This window comes from Acomys russatus, chromosome 24, assembly GCF_903995435.1.
Source record: "Acomys russatus chromosome 24, mAcoRus1.1, whole genome shotgun sequence".
NCBI classification, from domain to species: Eukaryota; Metazoa; Chordata; class Mammalia; order Rodentia; family Muridae; genus Acomys; species Acomys russatus.
This window is the reverse complement of record NC_067160.1, coordinates 1,903,859-1,918,467: the sequence shown is the minus strand read 5'-3', so window position 1 is coordinate 1,918,467 and position 14,609 is coordinate 1,903,859. Positions and strand designations below refer to the sequence as shown.

The 14,609-nt window shown below is 39.2% G+C and overlaps 1 protein-coding gene and 1 non-coding gene across 2 annotated transcripts; both read left to right on the top strand.

Annotated features, from left to right (window-relative positions):
* Window positions 1–234: 234 nt before the first annotated feature.
* Window positions 235–1,179, top strand: LOC127207499 (olfactory receptor 1009). The gene has a single exon (XM_051166936.1). It carries the CDS (start codon window positions 235–237, stop codon window positions 1,177–1,179), a length of 945 nt encoding a protein of 314 aa, XP_051022893.1.
* A 12,372-nt stretch (window positions 1,180–13,551) lies between these two features.
* On the top strand, window positions 13,552–13,687 carry LOC127207819 (small nucleolar RNA SNORA42/SNORA80 family). The gene has a single exon (XR_007833018.1). It is a non-coding gene; the product is annotated as a small nucleolar RNA SNORA42/SNORA80 family (small nucleolar RNA).
* Window positions 13,688–14,609: the final 922 nt, after the last annotated feature.

Sequence of the window (14,609 nt, the reverse complement as noted above, 5' to 3'; positions counted from 1 at the left end):
CGTAATGCTGCACTATTTCATAGCTATACCCTAATTCCCTCTTTATCATGATTAAACTTGTATTACTCGTCAGATAACATACATATTCAATTTACTAGCATATTTTTTAAATCCTAAAATCCAGTGTTCATAACTTCAGAGAGCAATTTCTTCTCTTGTGCACTACTGACTTTTGAGATATAACTGTCATATAGCTGCTCTTCATTGTTCTTGCCGTAGAGATGAACCTTACTGATGGCGGGTGAGAACTACACAAGGATCACAGAATTCATTTTCATTGGCTTGAGATGCCACCCTAAGCTTCAGGTCTTCCTGTTCTTGCTCTTTCTGCTTTTTTACCTGATTACCATGACAGGGAACTTGGGTATGATCATTCTTATCCGTGTAGATTCTCGACTTCACACTCCCATGTACTTTTTCCTCAGCCATCTTTCATTTGTGGACATCTGCTTCTCATCAGTCGTGGGCCCAAAGATGCTCATGGACTTCTTTGCAGACAGAAAAGCCATATCTTTTCTGGGCTGTGTCTTGCAGCAATGGTTCTTTGGTTTCTTTGTGGCCATTGAGTGCCTACTCTTGGCATCCATGGCCTATGACCGCTATGTGGCCATCTGTAACCCACTGCTGTATTCGGTGGCCATGTCCCAGAGACTCTGCATACAGCTGGTGGTAGGACCCTATGCTGTTGGTTTCTTCAACACCATGACCCATACAACAGCTGCTTTCAGACTTCCCTTTTGTGGCTCCAACATTATCAATCACTTCTTCTGTGACATGTCTCCTATCCTTTCCCTCATATGTGCTGACATATGGATCAACAAACTGCTGGTTTTCATTGTGGCAGGAGCTGTATTGGTTGTCAGCAGCACCACCATCATAATCTCCTACTTTCATATCCTCGTTGCCATCTTGAGGATCCGCTCTGCTGAAGGGAGGAGGAAAGCTTTCTCTACCTGCTCATCCCATGTCACAGCCGTCTCCATTTTGTATGGGACTCTCTTCTTCATCTATGTGCGGCCGAGTGCTATTTCTTCTCTGGACCTCAACAAGGTGGTATCTGTGTTCTACACAGCGGTGATTCCCATGCTCAATCCACTCATCTACAGCCTGAGAAATAAGGAAGTGAAAGCGGCCATGGGCAGGACGGTTGCCAAGGCCAAAATTTTCTTCAAAAATTAAACTATCATTAAGAGCACAAAGCAGATCTAAGTCAAGGTTTTTACACATGATTGGATCTGCCTAAATAACATCTCAACATGATAAACAGATTGCAGAATATATAATTAACTTATTTTTATTCTTTCATGTAGCTTTTATTTGCTACATAAGATACATTTTGTTTTTACTAAATACAGTAGTTAAGCTTTATTTCATAATATCACTATGGATGCTAAAACTTTCTACTCAAGCGAAGGGTTCTAGGAAATAAGGTAAACCCAGGAACTACCAGATGTGGATGGTACATTGCAGCATGTGTGTCCCCAGTTACTAATGTTAAAATGAAAATAACAAGCAGAGTATTTTTCTTAGCTTGAAATTGATTTTAATTAAACAATTTCCTCATTTATTTAATCTTCTGACTGTATAATCTATTTTCACACTAGAATTTGTATTCAATGTGAAAACAAAACAAACAGTAGTTGAGGAGTTTATGGACAAGATTACCAACTTTCTTGTGATTTAAAAACATTAAAGAGCTTAAAAACAGGAAAGGGGATAGATTTATCAAAATGTCATAGATTTATGTATGAAATTCTCAAAGAATAAAAATCTTGGTTATTTTGAAAAGATAAAATTAAGATCAAAAGTGATTCTTTGACTAGCACCACATGCCTGGCTGGCAGGCAGATTCTGAACTCCCAGGATCAGAGGGAGCTGTGGGCTGCAAAAACACCAGTGTATGTGGCTTCTAGCACAGAGCTGACACCATAGCCTGGAAAACAAGTGGATCTGACTTCAGGTCACCTGGCCAATCTACTGAAAGGTCCTGAGTCCCTGGAGGTACTGGCACATGCTCCAAAGACTAGCCATACACGTGGCTTGCAGACAGTTTCTGACTTATAGGGCTCAGAGAGAGCCCTGGGTTGCAAAAATACCATCATCACTCATTATCCTCCACCTACAAGGCAAATGGGCTCACAGAGCAGCGTTCTGTTTGGATATTTTTCTACTTGAACCCCAGCTGCCTGGCATATATGGTTCACAAACAGTGAGCCAACAAAGACACTGAACTCAGCAGAGGTGAGTTGGGCTCTGCACAGAACTAAAATCCCATTGCCCTCTGCCCAGAGGAACCAGACAAGGCCATGGGAGCAGCTCTCTGCTTAGATAACTTTCTGCCTGCTCTCCTGCTGCTTCCTCTACCTGGGTCATAAAAGTGGAGCCAACAGAGGCAGTGAACTCAACAGAAGTGAGTAGGGTGCAGAACTTAAGCCTCATCATCTATCCCTATCGTCAAACCCTCTGACCATCAGAGACCACCAAATCTACTAACCCCAGAGAGATCATAATGGGAAGAGGTCAGCACAAGTACACAAACAACAATTCTCAGGGCCATTTGATACCAGCAGTGCCACCAGCACCACAAGCCCTGAAGACACTATCACACTCAACACACAAGAGAAGGATTTCAAATCTGAGGTTTTGAAATTGATAGAGGACTTAAAGGAAGGAAATAAATACCTCAAAATAGAACAGGAATATACAAAGAAAGAGATGAAATAATTGAAGAAATTGCTTAAAGAAATTAGGGAAAGGCAGGAAGATACAATCAAACAGGAAAAGGCAATGAATAAAAGGATTGAATATCTAAAGACTGAGATAGAAGCAATGAAGAAAACACAATCTAACACAACCCTGGAAGCAGACAGCTTAGGGAAGTGGGCAGGAACAACAAACACATGCATCACCAACAGAATACAAGAGATGGAAGAAAGAATATCAAGGGTAGAAGGTATGACTGAAGAAATTGATACAACTCTCAAAGAAACATTTAAAGCTAAAAAGCTCCTGACACAGAACATTCAAGAAAGCTGGAACACTATGAAAGATCAAACCTAAGAATAATAGAAATAGAGAAAAAAGAAGACTTCCAGATCCAAGGCCCAGAAAATACTTTCAACAAAGACATAGAAGAAAACTTCTCTAACCTAAAGAAATACCCATAAATATACAAGAAGCCTACAGAACTCCAAATCCTCCCACCACAAATAATCAAAACACTAAACATACAGAAAAAAGGAAGATATAAAAGCTGAAAGAGAGAAGACCAAGTCACATATGAAGGAAAACCTATCAGAATTATACCTGACTTCTCAACAGAGACTATGAAACCAGAAGGGCCTGGACTGATGTCATGCAGATGACAACCCAGGCTACTTCATCACCATATACCGAGAAAACAATATATTCCATGCCCAAACCAAGTTTAAACAGTACCTAACCACAAATATAGCATTACAGAATATACTACAAGGAAAACTCCAACTCAAGGAGGGTAACTTTACCTAGGTATGCAAAGGAAATAAATAACTCCACATCTACAAAACCAAAGGAAACACACACACACACACACACACACACACACACACACACACACACTGTACCACCACCAACATAAAAAATTAGGAACCAATAACCACTGGTCATTAACATCTCTCAACATCAATAGCCTCAACTCTCAATAAAGAGACACACCCTAATAGAATGGGTGTGAAAACAGGACCCATTTTCCTGCTACATATAAGAAACTTACCTTGACAATAAAGGTAGACATTATCTTAGAGCAAAGGGCTTGAAAAATGTACTCCAAGCAAATGGACCCCAGAAAGAAGCTGAAGTAGCCGTTCTAATATCTAATAACATAGAATTTCAACCAAAACCAACCAGAAGATGTGGGATGGACACTTCATACTCATCATAGGAAAATATACCAAGAAGATGTCTCAATTCTGAACACCTGTGCTCCAAATGTAGGTGCACCCACATTCATAAAAGAAACATTACTAAAGCTTAAATCACACATCAACTCTACACATTAATAATGGCACACTTCAACATCCCACTCTCTCCAATAGACAGACCATCAAGACAGAAACTAAATGGAGAAATAATGAAACCAATAGATGTCATGAATCTATTGTACCACCAAACAATAAAGAATACATCTTCTTCTCAGTACCTAGTGGAACCTTCTCCAAAATTGACCATAGTTGTCACCACAAATCAAACCTCAACAGTTACAAAAAGACCCCTTGCATCTTATCCGACCACCATGGATTAATGCTGGAACTCAACAACAACAGAAACAACAGAAAGCCTACAAACTCATGGAAACTGAACCACTCCCTACTCAATGTCCTCTGGGTCAGAGACAAAATAAAAAAAAGAAATTAAAAACTTCCTAGAACTGAAGGAAAATGCAGGCACAACATACCCAAACTTGTGAGATATAATGAAAGAATTGCTAAGAAGAAAGTTCATAGCACTAAGTGCATTTACAAAGAAATTGGAGTGATCCCATGCTAGCAACTTACCAGCACACCTAAAAGCTCTATGACAAAAAAGAATCAAACACACACAAGAAGAATGAAGAGCTAGAAATCATCAAACTCAGGGATGAAATCAATAAGTTAGAAACAAAGAGAGCAACTCAAAGAATCAACAAAACTGAGAGCTGGTTCTTTGAGAAAATCAACAAGATAGACAAACCATTAGCCAAACTAGTTAAAAATCAGAGGGAGAGTATTCAAGTCAACAAAATCAGAAATGAAAAGGGAGACGTAACAACAGACACTGAAGAACCATTAGGTCCTACTTCAAAACTTATATGCCAAAAAGTCTGAAAATCTAAACGAAGGGGACAATTTCCTTAATAGCTACCAATTATCAAAATCAATCATCAATATCAGTTAAACAAATTAAATAGTTGTATATCTCTTAGGGAAATAGAGGCAGTCATCGAAAGTCTCCTAACACAACAACAACAAACAACAACAACAACAACAAAACAAAACCACACAGGGTTATGTGGATTCAGAGAATTGTACCAGACCTTCAAAGAAGAGCTAATATCAATTATTTGTAAGTAGTCCATAAAATAGAAGCAGTCTTATTAATAATAGCCAGAATCCTAAAACAACCTAGATGTCCCTCCACTGAAGAATGGATAAAGAAACTATGGTAAATGAACACAATGGAATTCTATTAAGATATCAACAACAAGGACATCTTTAAGTTTGTAGGCGAGTGGGTTGAACTCGAGAAGATCATCCTGAGTGTGGGAACACAATCGCCAAGACCAGCATGATATATAGTCACTTATAAGTGGATATTATCCCAACATAGACGTCCTCTGAGAGACTCCACTCAGCGTGAGTTCAGGTCAGATACTGAGACTCAAAGCCGGACTCTTGGTTAAGAGCTGCAAGTTGTCTGGAAGAGATGTGGAATAGAAGGACAGTGGGAAGGTGGTGATGGTGGTGTGACGTGTCAGCAGCCCCACAAGCAGAGTACCAAGTCTGGCGGATCTGGACCCTGAGGGGCCTGCACAAACTGATGCACCAAGCAAGGACATTGCAAGCAGATAACCTAGATCCCTGTTCAGATGTAGCTGTTGGACATGGAGAAGGGGAGGGAAGAGAGGGGGACCGCCCCTGACATGAACTAGTGACCATGATTTGATCACTGCCCCTTGGTGGAGAGGCTCTGTGGGGTCACAGAGGAAGGGGATGCAGGCTATGCAGATGAGACCTGATTGGCCTCATCTGGTCACAGGGTGTTTAGAGGGTGGGAGAGGAGGACCCCACGGGTCAGAGGTGGAGGGGAGAGGAATAGGGCAGAAAAGGGAGGCATAGTGGGATTAGGAAGATAAGAGTGAGGGGATTACAATCGAGATGTAATAAAGAAATTATAACAAAAATAATTTGAAGAACTAAAAAATGCGACTCTTTGACATACATCAGAATCTATGATTATTTTCCGTTCTGATAGTTAGACATGTTACAAAATGCATGCTTATATTGGTTATATGCCTCTTCAAAAGGTCTATAACTGATTAGATTAAAAACTGGTGAAGCATGATATACTGCTACATGATAGTTAGACATGTTACAAAATGCATGCTTATGTTGGTTATATGCCTCTTCAAAAGGTCTATAACTGATTAGATTAAAAACTGGTGAAGCATGATATACTGCTACAAGGATAAACTAGGCTGGAGATTTATGTCAAGCCCTACCCATAAGGATTTCACAGTGAGCTTGGCTGGGTCACCATGAGCCTTGTCAGAGGCCATTAATGGGAAATCAGTGGTGGAGCAATGGAAAAACATCACAGTCTTTTCTTCTTTATATGGCAGCTGGACCTGCTTTGAGTTTTCTTTCTTTTTAAAAAAAATATATTTTATTAATGTATTCATATTACATCTCAATAGTTATCCCATCCCTTGTATCTTCCCATTCCTCCCTACCTCTCACTTCCCCCTACTCCCCTCCCCTATGTCTCTGGCTGAGGGAGACCTCCCCCCCCCCCCCGTATATGCTCATAGGGTATCAAGTCTCTTCTTGGTAGTCTGCTATCCTTCCTCTGAGTGCCACCAGGCCTCCCCACCCAGGGGACGTGGTCAAATATGGGCGCCAGAGTTGGTGTGAAAGTCAGACCGCACTCTCCACTCAGCTGTGGAGACTGTCCTGTCCGTTGGGTAGACCTGGATAGTTTCTATTACTTTAAATAAACCCTGACTAGAGTTGAGAAGAGAATGGTTTGGGTTCAGATTCGTTGATCAGGTTCTCTATTCATATGTCCGGTATATTTTTATACAAATATACAGTATTTAAATAATAAATTATATCATTTAAAGGAAGACATATACAATGTTATTTAAATAAAACCCTTAAAAAAAACCCCAAAAATTTCTTTGCTAACTTGACCAGCAGCCAGTCACATCCCTCACTGGCTACTGGGGCTCAGCTCAGGAGTCACGTGCACCGGAGCGAGTAGGGCGCCACGGTTCATCCGTTAGCATCGTTTGGGGCACTGGCTACCTCAACCAGGAAGGCCGGCGAGTCACGCTGAGCCTCCACTGTGCCTGAGGCCAATGAGGAAGCCTTACAGATTAGAGGCACAGAAGAAACAGGCTTTCAGGCTTTATTTGTTTCCAAATGTCTGGGTGTGAAGGACGCTGCTCTTATGGTCTGTAACTCATATCGTCATGATAATAAGGCTACACAGACAAAGACAAGGGGGAAAAAAGGAAGGCAATTATATTACATATACCTCTGTGGAATAAATGCATACAAAGAGTCACAACTTCTATTATAATATTCACCAAAAAATATCAATTTTAACTATAATTCTAAGCACCCACAGCCAGGATACATGATTCATTTTCCAATCTCCTTTTAAGTTTAGGCTCTTACCATGTGATCAACCAACCGCTGATAAATCTTTAGTGGAAGATACATTATTTTTTTTTTTCAGACTGTTGTTTGTTGCGACGTGATCACATGCTAACCAATGATATACAAATGGAAGACTTGTGAGTGCTTCTGTGAAATCCTAGGTTTTCGAGTTAACATTTCTTCTATCCATGGCATGTTTTGATTATCTGAAATGTCTACATTATATGGTCAGTTTGGATCATAATAACCTAGTCTTCTGGATTTTACAAGCTTCCTGCCTCCCCATAAGCGATGCTCCTTGAGATTTAGGTTAATAAAAATGACTTTATATCTCAATTTGTTTTTTACTAACTTAGTTTTAAACAATAGTTGTATTTTTAAACTATGAGGGTCAAACTTTGCCTATAATAGGGAACTCATACATGAACCACTTCACAAGCAACGAGAACTCCCCATTTTCTCACTGTAGCTCTTAGTCATCCCCTGCTGAGAAATAGAAATGTAAGGTATGTTCAGCAATGGCAGTGTCTGTTTCCTGTGAAACAGCCATTTCCTCCTATGACATTCCTGCATCTGGCCACTAGATGACAGCATCAGCATAGAAACCACAATAAAATGGCCCAGAAGTGTTTCCATTCGTTTTTGTGGCATTACTAGCTTAGAGAAATCTTCCAGGTACTAAGAATGGATTTCTGGGGTACTGAGGGATCACAGAAAAACTTAGAGTGTGCCTGTGTGCATTGATTCCCTAGGGAAAGGCCAGCATTTTTATTGACTTATAAAATTTCATTGACACATAAACATTTAATCCTCACTAGTTATAGATAGGGAGTTGCCTATGGCATGCAACAGAGCTTAATTATGTCCATGCTAGAGACACAAAGCTCAGCTCTGACTCATTGAACATCTGTACAGGACAGCTGTCCTCAGAACTAAAACAGATTAAAAGTGTTCTGCTGCGTTAGCTGCAAACATCTTTCCTAGTTGGCCTTTTACTACGTTTAAACTGCACTAAAAGTTTGTTGTTGCTTATATTGCTTCCTATACTTGAATATTCAAATGTTTGTTTTGCATTTTCTGCTTTCTCTATTTTATTGTCGTTATCCAGGACCTTTAAAAAGCCTAGGGAGACCTCCTTTCATTTTTGGGGGTTGTACACGTAGCAGTAGTGGAGGCTGTAGGCATCCATCCCTTGGGAGTGCTCCTGCTCTCTGCAGTTCTTTCTCACATAGTTCTGCTAAACACACAATGAAATTTTAAAGATTTAAAATAAAAAATACCAACACACGTTGAACTCTTAAAATATACTTTCAGCATAAAAATACAGGAAAACTGTAAAAAACTGTAAGAGGTGGTGAGAAACCTGATTATCTATCTATCTATCTATCTATCTATCTATCTATCATCACATGGATTCACCAGCATATATGTGTAGAATATATATATATATATATATTCTATCTCATGTTGCTCAGTATGTACATGCTTTACTGGTCCACTTGGGATTGAATCAGGGTCTACTGCCGAAAGCTCTTCATGTAGGGATGGGGCCTTGTACGATTTCTTCCATCCAAGTTGGCATATAAATTGGAGTTTTTGTTAACCAAGTCTTGTTCTGGGACTATATTGCGGAAATTCCATGTTTTTTGTTGTTGGTCTTTTTTTGTTTGTTTTGTTTTTTTGCATTCCTATCTTGTCTAGGAGACCCCATATCACAGCAGACATTTCTCTGGCCCTGTAGTTACTTCATTTCTTCTACACTCTCCCTGAACCTTAGGTGTAAGGGTTGCGCTGCGGATTTATCAGTGAATGCTGAGCCCCTTACAGCCAGTTCTCTCTCCATTTTCATCAGTTGTGGATTTCTGTAATAGTCTCCATCTTCTGTGATAATGAGACTTTCTGGTGGAGGACAAGAACTACATTTATATCTAGAGAGTTGAAGTACAAACTTTGTTAATGCTTGCAGCTCCTCCTCTGTCTAGTTTGGCAGTCATTTCCCTATCTGTCATCACTTTGACTCTGTACACACTAATTCTATCCAGTTATTGGTTGCTTAGAGGTTCCTTACGATTGATTCTTTGAGCTGCCAAATAAAAACAATGAATTTAATATATATGCAAAGACTGACTGTACTGCTGCTTGTTAAAGTATGTCTAACCTTACAACAATTAATTATTAAGAATAGTATTTTTGGTCTTAAATGTGTCACCTACAGTACCAATCAGGTTCTCAAGTGCTGATAAATACATGTTTGTTTTTTGCTGTTTTTTTTTTTTTCTGTTTTGCTTTGTTTTTGTTTTGTTTTGTTTTTTTTTTTCAAGACAGCATTTCTTTGTGTAGCCTTGGCTGCCTAGACTCACTCTGTAGACCAGGCTGGCCTCGAATTTACAGCGATCCACCTGCCTCTGCCTCCCGAGTGCTGGGATTAAAGGCATGCATCACCATGCCCTGCCTACATATTCATAATGAACTGCCTTCATTAGTTCCTTTACTTGCCACTATATTAAAAAAAAATATTTTTGACTCATGTCCTGTGGAAAGAAAAACTAGATACATAATAGTGTGTGTTTGAGTGTGTTTCTTCTGTGCATATATGTGGAGAAAACAAAGATCATATTGGGTTTTCTCCTATCAGCCTCTACCTTAATTTATGAGTCAATCTCTCAGTGAATTTGTGGCTCTAATTTTAACACGCCTGGCTGATCGGCAGCCACGAGGAATCTGTTTCTGTTGACCCCACCACTATGAGATTACAGAGGGGTGCCATAGAACCCAGATTTTAGTGTGTGCAAAGGATCCAAAACAAACTGTCATGCTTTCAAAATAATACCCCCCACACTGAGCTACCTCTCAAGCCTTTAAATATGTAGTTTTGAATGCTAGTTTGAATATTAGTGAATTAATTTCACAAAATTGATATTGCAGGAATTGATTTTTTTTTTCCCCTGGAGGAAAAGGCCAAAAGCAAAGCTTTCTAGTCTACAGCCAAGTAGTTATAGTTGACCAGGGTCACACGATCAAGTTGCAGCTGAGAAAGAGCCTGGGGCTGAGGACCAAGGAAACTACATGACAGTGTCCTTGGATTCAATTCTTTTATGCCCCCCCCCACCAATTACATAGTTTGGTGTAATTTTCCCCTGATGATCTCCATAGCTAACTGCCTTTTACATGGAAGGAATGAAGATTCTAGACTCAAAAGCAGTTGCTAAAGATCAAAAGCTGTTGTCTGTGTTGACACCCAGAAAGACTTCTGTTCTTTCATATAATAAAGATCTGAATTGCGTTTTTTTTCTCCTACAGCTTTAAGGTTCTATTATTTGACCTGCTAATTGTTGTGGAACTGAGTGTGTTGTGTTTGTTGGGGAAAGAAGGACTAAAGGCCAAGATGAAGGATATAAGCTCATGAACCAATGAATGTTACAGACAGATCTTTCTTTCTGCTTTTCGTTAATCAGCCTATCATCAGAACGGCTCCCTCTCTATTTACCAAGTCCTTGGAGATGACTTCAGAGCTGAACTGCAATTAACATCCAGGAAGTTTTGTATCTTAAAATTGCTGTGATTAATTGGTTCCTCTGAAACTTGTTTAGGAGTGTAGAAGATCGTTTCTTAAGTTCGGTAATTGTTTGTCTCTGAGCAACCAATCAATCTTAATGATGTTCAAAGCATCTTGTTAGAAAGATCTGTAGCCATTGTTTGCCTTTGGAAACCCAGCCCTACACTGGTAGAATAAGTTTAAGCTAATGGTTTCCCTTGAGTGTTGCCCAGGTTCCAACTTTATGAAAAGCTTTATCTAGTCATGAAAATACTTGAATAAAAATGACCCTAATGTGATCCCTGCTATGCTTTTTCTTTGTTAAGTGAGGAAACCAAAAATAATGAGTGGCAAATTAATCTCTTCTTCTACACAGAATAAGTTACCATCTAAACTGGTCAAGGTCTGACCTTTCTGATGTGTTAGAGTAATGTGAATGCTCTCAAATAAGGCAGGGTAGAAAGGGCATGAGGAAAAGGATTAGAAAAACTTCAGGAAGGAAAAAAGAAAGGGAGGGGAGAGAAAGATGGAAGAGAGGAATGTAAGCGCAAGTAGATACAAAACTACAAAGAGAATATTAAACATCTTATGATTAACATACTTTTTTCCTAAAGGGGTTAACATTTTAAAAATTAAAATTATGTTGTGATAATTTTGAACTGCTGATATGGCAGTGAAGATTACTTGACATGAGAATCACTATTTCCTGATGAAGCCAGCAGGTGGAAGACACAGCTGTGGGAACAGACATTTGATTGCCTTCCTCTCTTCAATCTCCACTTCTCCACAGTTATTTCTGAATTTATCTAGATCTTTAGTTAAGAAACATTTGATTTAAAATTAATAGATATAAGCTTTGATAATATATTTATGTGCAGAAACCTGTGTACAAATATTTTATTGTGTGTGTTTTAAAAGTCATTGTGTACACAGACATTTATCAGAACAAGTATTTAAACTAATTCAAAGGAGGCTCAGAAAAAAGAATGTGAGTGCTGATAATCACTAGAGCCTAAGGTAGAAGGAGGAGGCTATCAAATTGGTTAGTTATACAGTTTGCAAATATTTTATTCTATTCTATAGCTTATCTCTATTAGTTTGGCATATCCTTTGGTTCAATTTTGGTGTTGTAACCCATCATACCTTGCCCATGTCAGCCAGTGTGTACTTTTCTAAATTTTGTAGTTTCATGGTTTGATTCTTAAAGTTATATTTTGTTCCAGCCTGTCGGGTCTTCAATGGGTACCTGTGGAGGGGGCAAATAAGTGGGGGGACAGGAGACACAAAGAAATAAGGGCAAGTCTGGATTCTGATCAAACCCCGTTTATTGAGAAATTTCACAAAGTTTTTATAAGGCAGGGGGCAGGGAAGCAACCCAGCTGCAGGCTATCTCAAGATGCAAAGAATTCCCAGCAGGTCACAACGTCCTGCCACATCGAATATTTTGCTATCTTTATCTAATCTAACTGCTAAACCAGAACAGGGTGGCTCCTTCTGAATCTTATCTTTAGTCTAATTGCTGAACCACGACAGCGTCAGCTGGTTTCTGCTAAATGGCAGACTGCTGGAGAAATAAGAACCTAGGCTCTGACAAGATGGCTGAACATTGGCCATATAGCCCGTCCCCTACAATATTTTTAATCCCCTGAGAGTTGAATGTTGTATTAGGTAAAGAATATTACATAACTTTATTTATTTCTACGAGAATACTTAGTGTTCCCTTCACTATTTATTAAAAAGAACTAATTTTTACAGTGTATGGTCATGGCACATTTGTTGACTCATAGGCGGTATCTAGTTCTTGACTGTATGAATTAATCTGTTTGTTCATGTGTTTTAATCCTAGTTTTTTACCTCCTGTTTACTACAGCCTGATAATTCAGTTTGGGTCAAGACTCTTCTGACTCTGACGTCGTATGTGATCTCACATACATTTTAGGTAATTTTCTGTTTCAGTGAGGTGTGACAGTGGTGTTTTCACAGGGATGGCATTGAATCCAATTACTGCTTGGGTAGCATGAACATTTAAATAATATTAACCATTTACAGCATTATCAGCAGAAAATATCTTTAAATGTGTTTGTATCTCGATCTCTTCCACCAACATTTCAAACTTTAATTGCAAATACCTTATCTCAATGATTAAGTGTTCTTATAGGTAGCTTTTGAGAGCTACTATTAAGTGGGGATGATTTCTTTGCTTTCAAATGGCTGACCATTCAGTGTACAGAGATATCGCTGATTTTGCATAATGATTTTGTATTCTTCTCAGAAAGTGTTAAATATCTTTTAACATGGTTTGGTGGATGACTTAGGATGCTTTCTATTTCAGATCATGTTGCCTGCAAATAGAAGGAACCTGGCCTCTAACTTGCCAATTATCATACATTTTGGTTTTATTTATTAATGTAATTGTTTTGGCTATGTTTTACAGTGCTGTATGGAGTAGATCTTGTGAAGGTCAGTGTCCTTGGACAAGAAAATTGATTCAATACAAACCAAATCAAGCAAGAGAACAATTAAAACCAAATAAGTAGGTAAATGACCTTAATACATATTTCTCAAAACAAGCCACAGAGATGGCCAACAAATATATGAAAAATGCTCAATCTACATGAATGGATTTGGATTTATAGCAGCCTTGTCACCCTGGGCCTCTCATAGTGTCCCATGCTAGAAGAAAGTGTGGCTCCTAACCACTGCCTGGCCTCTGTGCCTGTAGGCTGTGGGCACTGAAGTTGGTCACACAGTAGAAAAAATGCTGAACATATGAGTATAGCATGATATTAATAGGAATTAATCAATTATCTAACTCATTAATTTTAATTAATTAGTTACTTTTGCCTGTCATCGGAGATGCAAATGGGACTGGATGCAGAGATCTATAGCCAGACATTATGAGGGGAGGGAGACTGTAGGAGTCAGAAGGGATTGAGGACACCAGTAGAACATGGCCTACTAAACCACCTAAGCAGAGCTCATATGGATTCACAGAGCCTGAAGCAGCAAACATGAGGCTGCATGGGTCTGCACCAGGTCCTCTGCATGTATGTCATGGCTGTTAGCTTGGTGGATTGTGGGACTCCTAACAGTGGGAGAAGGTATGTCTCTGACTCTTTTGCCTGATCTTGAGACTCTTTTCCTCCTGTTGGGTTGGGCTTTGTCTTGTCATACTGTATCTAGTTTTGTCCAGTTTGGTTGTCTTCTTTTAGAGGCCTGCTCTTTTCTGAAGAGAAAAGAGAGAGGGAGAGGATCTCAGATAGAGAAGAAATGGGGCAGGTTTGAGAGGAGTGGAGGGAGGGGAGACCATGGCTAGTATTTACTGTGTGAAAGAAGAATCTATTTTCAATTTTAAAAAAAGAAATAAAAAAGCTCAGGATCATAAAAATTCAGGGAAATTCAATTTGAAGCTGCAAAGACATCAGTAAAGTGGTTACTTTGGAAAAACAGAACAAAAGAAAACAATGATCTTTAGTAATTCAAGCTCCGGGGTACCCAGTGCCCTCTCCTGGGCTCTATGGGCACTGCACTCACATCCTCAAAGCCACACTCAGACATATAAACTGGCACATAATTTTAAAAACTGAAAATGGGAGATCTTTCTGTCTTCTGATATCTTCCCCAATTTCTTTCTTTAGAGACTTGAAGTTGTTGGTTTTTTTTTTCGTACAAGT